The 13,098-nt window shown below is 42.7% G+C and overlaps 1 protein-coding gene across 8 annotated transcripts in view; it reads left to right on the top strand.

Moving 5' to 3' along the window:
- The window catches only part of LOC139576586 (autism susceptibility gene 2 protein-like), a 381,761-nt gene that overhangs the window by 239,811 nt on the left and 128,852 nt on the right, over positions 1 to 13,098 (top strand). For all 8 annotated transcript variants that reach the window (XM_071402841.1, XM_071402844.1, XM_071402842.1 and 5 more), the window contains one exon: positions 9,437 to 9,466. In XM_071402841.1, coding sequence (XP_071258942.1) covers positions 9,437 to 9,466 — 30 coding nt within the window. The remainder of the gene's footprint in view (positions 1 to 9,436; positions 9,467 to 13,098) is intronic.

The raw sequence follows: 13,098 nt of genomic DNA, 5'->3' as shown, positions 1-13,098 counted from the left end.
CGGAGCCGAGCTGAGAAGGGAGACTCTCAGCTGCCCTCAGGGCCAGTTCAAGTCAACATCCCATTTCCTTCCTTCCTCTGCTAATTTCTCCTACACCCGACTTAAATTTCCAATGCCCAGTGCCTGCTTTCTGCTGCTACTACAGCTCTGCTCTGCGGTGGGGGCCAGGAGCCGCGTTAAAACAGAGGGAAGCCAGGGGTTATGTGTGTGGGTGGGTGGGTGTGTGTCTCTGACAGGGAGGTGGTTGCTACTGGTGGTGGTTGTGGAGTTATCTGGAAGCTGCGAAGGCGAGAGAGAGAGGAGAGGGTCAGGGGAGAAAACAGAAAGCCAATGGGAGCTATATGAAAGATGAGCTGCTAAAATGGACGCTGTAAATCAGTATTTTTCTCTATCTCACCTCTCTCTCTCTATTTCCCCCTTCTTTCTCTGTCCAATTCTCTCGTACTCCCCTACCGCCTCCATTTTTTTTCTCTCTCCTAGGGCTGTTGCGTATTCATAATACGATTGTGTATTCCCAGTCCCTTTTCTGCTGGCTTTTTGGCAGCTTGTTTTTCTTCTTCTCATTAATAAATGCTCCCCAATCTCTCTCCTATCAGTCCCATTAGAGTCTGCTCCTCTCCCTGCCAGACTACTGTGGGAGACCGCCAACACCCCTCCAGCCCCCCTCCCCTAGCGAGTGCTGAAAGCAAAGGCTGAGGGATTTCAAGTTGGAAGGCACAACCCACTGGGAACAGACGTCAATTCAATGTCTATTCCACGTTGGTTCAACATAATTTAATTGAAATGACGTGTAAACAACATTGATTCAACCAGTGTGTGCACAGTGGGAAGGCAGTCTTTAAATTTAAAAAAGGGGGAATCTCCCCCTCTGTTTCCCTCCCTCCTGCTTGTCCTCTGACCACATGCTCTACACTGCTCTGGAAGTGAAGTGAAGCGCTGGGCTGGCTGTCCCTGAAGGAGGCTGTTTGCACGGGATCTGGGTTTTGTAAAGCCATGCTTGGCTTGGCTTGGCCTGGCAGGGTCGGGGGTCAGGCCTATATCTTTCATCACTCTGGTTGATTTACATGGTCTGTTATTCAGCTCCCTGAAGTGTGTCAGCTCCTCCCAGGGAAGGAACCTTGGTGCCTGTCTAATGTAAAGAGCTGCTCACAGCCCCTGTCTCTCCTCTATGCTTCTCTTTCTCTCTCTCTCTCGCTCTCACTCTCAACTCAGCTCTCTGTTTGTACAGCCATCTCAGAGGTCCCCAGCTCAAATATGGTTTTACATCAGAGCTTGGGCCTTTTCTTCTTGTGGTCGATATAATTTCCGCCCGTGGGCACTTTTCACTCCGAGCGTCCATCTTCAGCTGGATCAATACATCCCTAATCCCCAGCCCTCGGTCTGACCCCTGGTAATCACTTGGGGCCTCATTTATAACCGTTGCGTAAATTTCCCCAAAAGAATCTGCGTGCACCAATTCTGAAAAGACTTCGCGTTTCCAAACTATTGACATTTAGAAACTTGGCACAACGGCATACACGGCCTGTTTCCTGTTATAAATCAGACCTGTCGTAAAACTGCGCCCGTGAACGAGCATTAAAACTCTGCCTGGAAAACACCCTCCGTTCACCTTTTATGGTGACAATAATGCCCTTTATTTGCTGTATAATTCGGAACTATTGGCATTAGGCCACAGCATACAAAAGACAAATTGTTGTTCATTTAGTTTATCAATAGATTATTGGGTTTCTATGCCCTGCCTTGTTATGGGCTCTGGGATTAAATAGGCAATCATGTCACGCTCCTATCACACACCAATACTGTAGCCTACTCATACTGTCAAATATTTGACATAAGCTACCAGTCTATTTACTTTGTTGGTAGAATGCTTTAATCTTTAGCAGTCATTTATTCTGTATCTGGAAATGGACTGTCAATTACACTATTTACAGTAGCTTCCTAAGGCCTACTTCAACGTAAAAGATCAACTGTTCAGCTGGTAAATGCAACTGTATACCTGTATTATAAACCGCGCTGCCGATGATATTGCAAAACTTGAAATACATATAGTCTCCTGTATCTATTTACTAGGCTACTATGTCGAATGAAATGAGAGATGCGCATGGTAATTGTTGTATGGCTCCTTCGGGAATATGAACCCATCACGGCCAGGAAAGGTGAGTAATTTATTTTGCAACGGTTATGAAAATAAAATAAATAGGAAAAATATTCCTGTCTAATTATTTTAGATTCTAAAAATAAAACACAGATTTCCCCTTTTCTCACAATCGGCAAATGGCTGCATTATTGCTAATATGTTTTCTTGTTTTTTTTTTTTTCTGAATAAGCTTTTCATCATATCCCCCATTTGCACCAAATACTTTGACCTACTTGCCAGCTGGCAATACAATATTTTAACCACTAGCAGGTGTGCGTACGCATGGTCTAAAGATTACGGGGAGGTGAGCACATTCTCAAGTCAAGTAAAATTATTATAAATGCCAACTTTTGCGTGAAAACTTGTGCACATACATTTTGGGATATATACAGTTGAAATCGGAATTTTACATACACCTCAGCCAAATACATTTAAACTCAGTTTTTCACAATTCCTGACATTTAATCCTAGTAAAAATCCCCTGCCTTAGGTCAGTTAGGATCACCACTTTATTTTAAGAATGTGAAATGTCAGAATAATAGTAGAGAGAATTATTTATTTCTGCTTTTATTTCTTTCATCACATTCCCAGTGGGTCAGAAGTTTACATACACTCAATTAGTATTTGGTAGCATTGCCTTTAAATTGTTTAAGTTGGGTCAAACATTTCGGGTAGCCTTCCACAAGCTTCCCACAATAAGTTGGGTGAATTTTGACCCATTCCTCCTGACAGAGCTGGTGTAACCGAGTCAGGTTTGTAGGCCTCCTTGCTCGCACATGCTTTTTCAGTTCTGCCCACAAATTTTCTATAGGATTGAGGTCAGAGCTTTGTGATGGCCACTCCAATACCTTGACTTTGTTGTCCTTAAGCCATTTTGGAAGTATGCTTGGGGTCATTGTCCATTTGGAAGACCCATTTTCGACCAAGCTTTAACTTCCTGACGAATGTCTTGAGATGTTGCTTCAATATATCCACATAATTTTCCTTCCTCATGATGCCATCTATTTTGTGAAGTGCACCAGTCCTTCCTGCAGCAAAGCAACCCCACAACATGATGCTGCCACCCCTGTGCTTCACGGTTGGGATGGTGTTCTTTGGCTTGCAAGCCTCCCCCTTTTTCCTCCAAACATAACGATGGCCATTATGGCCAAACAGTTCTGTTTTTGCTTCAACAGACCAGAGGATATTTCTCCAAAAAGTATGATCTTTGTCCCCACGTGCAGTTGCAAACCGTAGTCTGGCTTTTTTATGGCGGTTTTGGAGCAGTGGCTTCTTCCTTGCTGAGCGGCCTTTCAAGTTATGTCGATAAATGACTTGTTTGACTGTGGATATAGATACTTTTGTACCTGTATCTTCACAAGGTCCTTTGCTGTCGTTCTGTGATTGATTTCAACTGTATGTACGTACACACGGTTTATAAATTTAGGCCCCTGACTTCCCATGCAGCCCCCAGGCAAGGTCAAGGGTCAAATGGCTGAATAGATCTGAGCCTTTGGTCAAGTCAGAGTGCAGGACTCGTATGCAGGTGACAGGAGGGGTTATGAGGAAATGCTTCATTTTGTTATTTTGTCTTCTCAAAGGTTAAGAAGGTCGAGTGGCGGTGACACTGGTAGTCACGTCAACGGTAAAGCCCAGTGTTAGAGACTATGAACTCTGTGGTGCCAGTAAACTATTTTATTTACTGTGGGAGAACATAACGTAACCCCTGGCCTCTCTCTATTGAAAATTTAGCATTTTTTGTTTTCGCTCCGCCTTTGGTTTACAGCAAACCCAGGGCATTGTGCGCTCTTCCATTGGCGCCCAGAAGAGAGGTTTATTTGTCAAATTTTCCCCTTGTTTGTCACACAATCAGGATAATCTCAGCGTCGTCTCAACCTCTCCCACCCCCGAGCCTCTGCGATGACTCATCATTATGTTTCTCCCTCTCTTTCTACCATGGATGGTGTTGAGACTGAGAGGGGGCTGAAAACACAGGAGCATGCAAGAAACATCGGCTCCATGAATTATGGATGTGTGAGTCCTGTAGGAAGAAGTGCTTAACCTTGTGCCATGCTCTGTGGTGCAATAGAAACTTCCAGTGCGGCTGCTAACAACATGCCTGCCTGGTGGTTGGTGGTCTCCTAAAAGGTACCCTATTGTGCGATTCCACGCCAACGGGAGCAAAAACTATTTTTGGTATCTAAGACTGTTCTGGCAATTCTTAGAAACTTCCTTGAGAGGAAGGATGTTAGACACGCTTTTTACATTTGTATCACAATTTATTGATTTTTGTATCATGATGTATGCATAGTGATCCGTGAACCGTACATGATACAGACAACACCTTGGTGTCATTACACTCCTTATAGTGTGCTCTAACATCTGGAGTATGTCTACATTCTGAAATACACATGAAAAATATTTAGATTAATATCTCAAAACTACCGTTTTTGATTTGGCTTAATTTTTGAAATATTGTCTGGAACCATATACTCTTCAAACTCATCAAATTTCCAGAGTGGGCTCTCTGGTACTTTCATTGATATGACCCATTTTATACATATAAATTTACATTTTAAGTCATTAACCAATCACAGCCCTCTTTTAGGATTGCATATTCAGCAAATCACCAGCAGAAGGAATTCCCTTTGATTCCATTTGCCATCCACTGTGTTGGTGGTGCTCATAAAATTGAATTAGCAGAGAGCCCACTCTGGACATTTGATGTACTTGTAGATGATATTGTTCCAAACAATGTCTTAAACTGAACAAAATCAAAAAGGGTTGTTTTAAAATATAAATATTTTTAATGTTGAATAAATGCATTAGAAAATGTGTATTTCAGAATCTAAACATATTCCATATGTTGGAGCACACTCGAAGGAGCACAATGACACCAGTATGTTGTCTGTATCATGTAGGGTACACGGATCATCAGGTTTTACAGGAGGCATATATAGGTCTAAAAAGGGCCTAAAATGGCCACTCATGATTTTCTTAAAAAACGGTTTGCCATACTAATGTAAAAAGCATGTCAAACATTCTTCCTATCACTTAAGTTTCTATGTGACACTTGCCAGAACAATCTGAGATATCAAAAATATTTTCCGCTTCGGTGACATTTGGGACACACCCAATATCACACACCTCATCTCCGGAGCCACAGGAGGGAAATTGAGGTGGAGGAAATTGTGGCTGTTTCATGGGTAAAGCTACCATTAGATCCCTGTGTATCTGGATGGGCAATATGGCCTACAGAGAGTGCTTCTGAGGTCTGACACAGTATGAAATTTGTGCTTTTCACCACGTTCTCCAATAATAAACCAAGATGGCCGTTTAGGACTGAGGAAAACAGTACCTGGACTCCATTCTCTCTGACAACATGAAGATGGCCAACTGTCTCACCCTTTTGGCTTTGTCAATAGTGAATATGAGGTCTTATCATATCTGTGGGTGGTGGTATTTCTGAGACTATTTTATTTGACTGAGGCAAAAATATGAATAGTTTCAGTATAATGTCACAGTTGAATTTTTGGAGCACAAGCTGGCAGTGAAATGTATGCGCCACAAGCCTCCGTTCTTTTTTTACATCCTTGTGGATATCTCACAGCCAGGATGGCCCCAATCAGTATTCAAGCAGACAGCCCCGACAGACATTGATGCTGTGCCAGTATTTATGTCGCCGGAAAAGTTTCTCCCTCTATCTTCGAGGCAAATTTATCGCAAGTCTCCTCAGAATGTGACTGGTGGAACTGTGTGATTAATTTGGCCAGTCGTTTTTTAATGTGTTCCGGGATGCGCAGCACTTATTGTCTTCCCCCACATGTCTATTACAAAATCTGCAACAACAAAAAATCCTGAAGCCTCCTGTCTCCCTCCTCAGCCCTGTTGCCTCATTCCAGGTCTGAGATATGGGCTCGTCTTGGGGCTAGCCTAGCACTGAGACCCGACCCGGGTCCAGTCTGGACTGGTGTTTCTTCTGTCAAAATAAATCTCCTGCTCCTAAAGTGTTGAAAGCTGTGTAAATGTCAAAACCATCCGTCTGAGGTGTGGAGGGGAGGAGAGGGAAGGGAGCCTGAGTCATCCGGTGAAGCTATTCCCTGATTTCTTCTCGCTGCGGCAGCGGTTGCCAGGTGCAGATGTTGCTCCTCGCTCCGCCTGCCTCTGAACCAGTAGCCAGGTTTTCTCTATCTTCTCTCATTTTTTTCTTCTTTGGTGGGGGTTGTTTTTGAATATCCATGAGAGGGTGGACCCGCTGGGGCTCCTGTCAGGGAATTTTGCGAGCAACATATCTCTCGGTTTTTAACGACGTCCCCTCTGACTGGCCTGGCCTGCCGTCCTGCTGTTGGTTAGGGGAGGTTGGTGTGTTTGTGGTTTTCCATTTTCCCCATTTGGCTGATGTGTTCCCTCTCCTGGCTTGGCCCTAGTTGACTGCTACAGCACAGAGGATCTCTTCTCAGTTGAACAGCGAGAGAACCCTGTTGTACAGGATGGCATTGGCCTAATGCAGCCCCCACTGTAGCCCTTTCCCACATCGGCCCAATGTAGACCTAACATAGACTCAGCGTAGACCTATAATAGGATGTAGTTATAGCCTGGACCCATGCTAACCAAACACAGCCCTGACAGACCTCTTTCATCTCCTCAGGAGCCACCTCCATGTCCCCACTATGTGTTTAATGCTGTTGTTTTTTTGTCGCTTTTGACTTGAAACTCCTATCCTGCTGAGAAACTCCATCCTTCCTCTAGTCCTCCATTTACACTCTGCTGCAGGAAATGTCTCTTAAAGAGATTGGTGAGGGGGGGATGAGAGCCCTGCTGTGCTATTTCGATATTATTTTTCCTTCTCCTCCTCTCCAGTGCACTGGCAGCAGCACTCTGTGGCATCCTTATCCTCTGCTCTCATCCTCATCCTCAGTAAGACCAGCCTGCAGGTCTGTGCTTGGGGAATCCACCTGTTCCTCTCCACCGCACATGCAGGGTTTCAGCCCGGCCCCAATAACAGGGGGAACTAGCATCACTGTGTGAGCCGCCCGGCAGCAGCAGGCAGCCGTTGTGGTGCATACTAAGAACACATTTCTCCCAGTTCCCTGGGTATGATCTCAAACCAGGATCCATTTACTTCCAGGGGCAACGTCAACAGGCAAATCTAGGAGAAAGTCTGCAGTTTTTTTGAATGTGGTGATTTTAAAAAAAACAAATGACTGAGTGGTGAGAGAGAGACAAATGCTGCTTGATTACAGGTTGTGTTGAGTCAGTAACAGGCTCATCTGGGTAGAAATGTGTGACAATCAATTTGCAGAGAACTCCCAATGCTGAATGGGAAGTTGATTGACAGGGAGCCTAAGCCACTTCCAGTTTCTTTAATACCATGTACCTATAATGTATTTTGACAAGTAAAGCCCTGAAATTAGGGTTTGCAAACATTCCCTGGAGAATTAAGGTACAGACAGCAAACAGGCTTTTTTTCTCTAATCCTGAACTCACACACATAGACATGTGCACACACACACACACACACACACACACACACACACACACACACACACACACACACACACACACACACACACACACACACACACACACACACACACACACACACACACACACACACACACACACACACACACACACACAACTGATTGTATACAACGGAACATTTAACCATGCTTTCCAAAGTCATGGCCATTTGATTTCCTGTCTTTCCCTCTCTTTCTCATTCTCTTTCTGTTTCTCTCTCGCTATATATGTGTCTCCCAGTCTCTCTCTCATTCACTCACTGCCTCTGAATACTATCAACAATGACCAGCTATAGAAAGGAAATCAATGCATTAACAACTGTGTTCTCTCTTTTTCATTGATCTGGCCTCCGGTGTCAATGTTTCGACTCCCTTTCTTCTGTAAGAATGGCTCAAAATGGAAGGTTAGGACTTCAGCATAGCCTTAAGATGTTATATAGACAGATGTAACACGCACACACATGGTCATTCATATCATGTTGAGCCACAGAATCTCTTGACTTACCACTCTCCCCAGTCAGAAAAAGTATTCTGTCATTCACTCACAGAATGGGAAGATTCAAGGGCATAAGAGTAGCTCTCTGGAGATATCCTTACCTCTGGACTGTAGCAGGCTTGGGTTCAAATACTATTTGAAATCATTTCAAATACTGAAGCTGGGCTTGATTGAGTTTTCCAGGTGCAATCGAACAAATAGAATAGTCGCAAAAGTGCAAATCCCGCCCCGTCCTGCACTTCAAGGCAGACTAAAGCAAATGCTAACTGTTTTTGAAAGATTTTGCCTAGTATTTGAACCCAGGTCTGGTCTGTAGTGCTGATTGGTACTCGTTACTTAATTATACATTTGGACCCACCACGCTACAACACAAAGGGCCGCTGTGCCTCCTTTGACCCAAAGTCTCCCTTTGTGCCGGGGCTCTGAAAAGGAGTTAAACAAAATAAAGAGGGGCACTTAAATATGTTGCCACAGAAACTTAATTGACAGATTGAAGCCAGGCAGGCAGTGTTTTTCAGGGGACCTTCTCTTCTTCTCTTCTCTATGGCTCTTTGCTTGAATAGCTTTTCTCTTTTCTCCCTGGCTCCCCCACTGTGAAGTCCAGGAGGTCTGACCAACTGGTCCACTCCTGTTTCCACAACTTCACTTCCCATTGTAGTGAGAGAGGAGCGGCCTGGAGGAGCATTTATTCACTATTAACACCTAATGAACGTGAGAAATGGAAGTAGAGATTAAATGAGAGATCAGCTTTTGTGCCTTATAAAGGAATGCTAGCCATACAGGAGACAAGTGGTTATATACATTGTGGTCATAATTGCACATTTGCATTTCAAAAGTTTTAGTCCCTTTTTAATAACCAAATGTGAAATACATTCATGTTAAACATACTAATGGAGAATGTTGGTTATAGGATATGGTGATCTGATGATGTGTGGAAAGCACAATTCATATTCTAATCAAAAGAGTGAAGGACACTTTTCTGTTGATTGCGAAATGGACACTCGACAACTCGTGCACTCTATACTGGTATTTGTTTTCCACTTTTTGTAAACGATGGTATTTGCACAGGAAACTCAAGAATAGCGTTGTTGTATTGTATTGTGTACTCCTTTAGAACCTGGAAAACTCTCTCAAACGCGACACTTTCTCTCCCTTCATCTACCTTCATTTGTGTTGAAAGCTGCCACTGAACAAGAAGTCTCCCATAAAAATAACATCTGCACTGATTATGAGGTTGGTGGTGGCGGGGGGGGGGGATAAAATGAATAATTCCTTATGTTTCCCCTTTCTCTTCCCTTGCAGTGTGACAGCGAGAGTGACGTTGATGACAAGGTGAGACTTTTTTCTGTTTATCTTTCCCCACACACATCAAGTGTACTTGAGGAGTTGTGAGTAACACATGTTGAGTTCCTGACTGAAGAGGAAGAAGAACCATCATTCTGTTAAAGTGAGAGGAGGAGTTATAACAGACCGACAATGCTGCTAGTCCCACTACTGTTGAGCATTTGCATCCTACAGATAAGTAACAGAAAGAAAGAAACTAACAAGGAAAACACACAGGTAACTGCCAAAATAAAGGAAACCGCAACTTAAAGTGTCCTTATAGGCTGGTGGGCCAGTTTAGATTCAGTCAAATCAACTGTTATTTGTTACATGCTTTGTAAATAACAGTTGTGGACTAACAGTGAAATGCTTACTTACGGGCCCTTCCCAACAATGCAGAGAGAAAGAAAATAGAGAAATAATAGAAAAGTAAAACACTTAATAATGAACATGGCAATATACAAGGAGTACCAATTCAATGTGCAGGGTTGCCAGATAATCGAGGTAGATATGTACATTAGGGCTGACCCCATTTAGTCGATTGATTGGTCGATAGCTGTTGGTCGACCGAGATTTCTTTAGTCAAGCATATAGCAACAACAAAAAAATGTAATCAAGGTGTACAAGACGCCTGTAGACTAATCCATTGTGGAGACCGTGGGAATGGGACAGTGCATCACTCTAAGACATGTGCTACAGAAATTGTATATGGTTATATTACATGCCTTAATTGTCTAAGAATAGTGAGGAGAGAGGAAACCCCAACTTATTTAGGTCTATAATCAACAGCCTAACTGTTAAATGTGCCTGGCTTTATACATCATCCATATACAGCACCAGTCAAACGTTGTAACACACCTACTCATGCTTTTTCTTTATTTTACTATTTTCTACATTGCAGAAAAGTAGTGAAGACATCAAAGTATGAAATAACACATATGGAATCATGTAGTAACCCAAAAAATATAGATTTTAGATTCTTCAAAGTAGCCACCCTTTGCCCTGATGACAGCTTTGCACACTCTTGGCATTCTCTCAACCAGCTTCATGAGGTAGTCATCTAAAATGCAAAAATGAATTGATTGGTCAACCAATATTTTTGTTGTTGTCAGGGACACCCCTAATGTACATACAGTATAACTAGGCATAAAGTGACAGATAGTAAACAGTAGCAGCAGCATATGTGATGAGTCAAAAAAGTTGGTGCAAAAAGGGTTAAATGCAGATAGTCCGGGTAGCTATTTGGTTAACTATTTACAGTGCCTTCACACCCCTTGACTTTTTCCACATTTTGTTTTGTTACAGCCTGAAGATTTTGTGTCACTGGCCTGCACACAATACCCTATAATGTCAAAGTTAATTTATGTTTTTCGAAATGTTTACTAATTAATACAAAATGAAAGCTGAAATGTCTTGAGTCAATAAGTATTCAACCCCTTTGTTATGGCAAGCCTAAATAAGTTCAGGAGTAAACATTCGCTTAACAAGTCACATAGTAAGTTGCATGGACTGTGTGCAATAATAGTGTTTCAGAAATTAACTTTATGAGACAAATTCACCTTTCAGCAGGACAATAACCTAAAACACAAGGCCAAATATACACTGGAGTAGTTTAGCAAGATTTGTATTTTATTATTTTTATTTCACGTTTATTTAACCAGGTAGGCCAGTTGAGAACAAGTTCTCATTTACAACTGCGACCTGGCCAAGATAAAGCAAAGCAGTGCGACAAAAACAACAACACAGAGTTACACATAAACAAACGCACAGTCAATAACACAAAAGAAAAATAGAAACATTTATGTACAGATGACATTGAATGTTCCTGAGTGGCCTAGTTACAGTTTTTAATTAAATCGGCCTGAAAATCTATGGCAAGACTTGAAAATGACTGTCTATCAATGATCAACACCCAACTTGACAGGGCTTGAAGAATTTAAAAAAGAATATTGTACAATCCAGGTGTGCAAAGTGCTTAGAGACTTACCCAGAAACAATTGTAGCTGTAATCACTGCCAAAGGAGATTCTAGCATGTATTGACTCAGGGGTGTAAATACGTATGTAAATGAGATATTTATGTTGTTTATGATGTTTTCACTTTGTCATTATGGGGTATTGTGTGTAGATGCCTGATACAAAAATTCAGGCTGTAATACAACATGTGGAATAAGTCAAGGGGTTTGAATACTTTCTGAAGGCACTGTAACTAACAACATAGCAGTCTTATGGCTTGGGGTGAAAGCTGTTCAGGGTCCTGTTGGTTCCAGACTTGGTGCGTATGTGGATAGAATATTTAGAATATGTAGGATAGAATAGTATATATATACAGCAATAGTTGAATAGGAAGGCATTGACAGGAATACACTATATACATATGAAATGAGTAAAACAGTATGTACAAAAGCTGAAGAACATACGCACATCCAGGTACTTTCAGCAGGTGCTGGAGTTGTAGGCAAACTCATGGAAAACAGACAGGAAAACGCTGTACACTGCTGCTCATGCTCCCAGGTGATTTTTTATATAACAACATTCTGACCCTTAGGTCTTCATCAGGCATCCATACATAAAACAGTATGTAAACATTATTAAAGTGACCAGCGTTCCAATAGAGAGTACAATAGAGATTCTGTCATCTGTGGATCTGTTGGGGCGGTATGCAAATTGGAGTGGGTCCAGGGTGTCTGGGATGATGGTGTTGATGTGAGCCATGACCAGCATTTCATGGCTACAGATGTGAGTACTACAGGGTGATAGTAATTTAGACAGTTTACCATGGTGTTCTTGGGCACAGAGACTATGATGGTCTGATGGTCTGCTTGAAACATGTAGGTATTACAGACTGGGTCAGGGAGAGGTTGAAAATGTCAGTGAAGACACTTTCCAGATGGTTAGTGCATGCTCTGAGTACGCATCCTGGTAATCCGTCTGGCCCTGCGGCCTTGTGAATGTTACCCTGTCTTACTCACATCCGGAACAGCTGGTGCTCTCACACATGGTTCAGTGTTGCTTGCCTCAAGGCAAGCATAGAAGGAATTTAGCTTGTTTGGTAGGCTCGGGTCACTGGGAAGCTCACGGTTGGATTTCCCTTTGTAATCCGTGATAGATTGCAAGCCCTGCCATATCCGACGAGCGTTAGAGCTGGTGTAGTAGGATTCGATTTTAGTCCTGTATTGATGCTTTGCTTGTTTGATGGTTCGTCGAAGGGTGTAGCGGGATTTCTTATAAGCGTCCGGGTTAGTGTCCCGCTCTTTGAAAGTGGCAGCTCTACCCTTTAGCTCAGTGTGGATGTTGCCTGTAATCCATGGCTTCTGGTTGGGATATGCATGTACGGTCACTGTGGGGACGACGTCATCGATGCACTTATTAATGAAGCTGGTGACTGATGTGTGAAACTCCTCAATGCCATCAGATAAGTCCCGGAACCTATTTTATTCTGTGCTAGCAATTGTGGCCTGTGGGAAAATGTTCCCGCTCCTCTACCAAGGATATTGACGGGAACTGGAACATGCTGTCGTACATGTTGATACAGAGCATCTCAAACATGCTCAATGGGTGACATGTCTGGTCAGTTTGCAAGCCATGGAAGAACTGGGACATTTTCAGCTTCTAGGAATTGTGTACAGATCCTTGCGACATG

The sequence above is a fragment of the Salvelinus alpinus genome, chromosome 5 (genome assembly GCF_045679555.1).
Source record: "Salvelinus alpinus chromosome 5, SLU_Salpinus.1, whole genome shotgun sequence".
In the NCBI taxonomy this organism is placed as follows: domain Eukaryota; kingdom Metazoa; phylum Chordata; class Actinopteri; order Salmoniformes; family Salmonidae; genus Salvelinus; species Salvelinus alpinus.
Note: the sequence above shows the minus strand (reverse complement) of the source record. Positions and strands in the feature narration are given on the sequence as shown.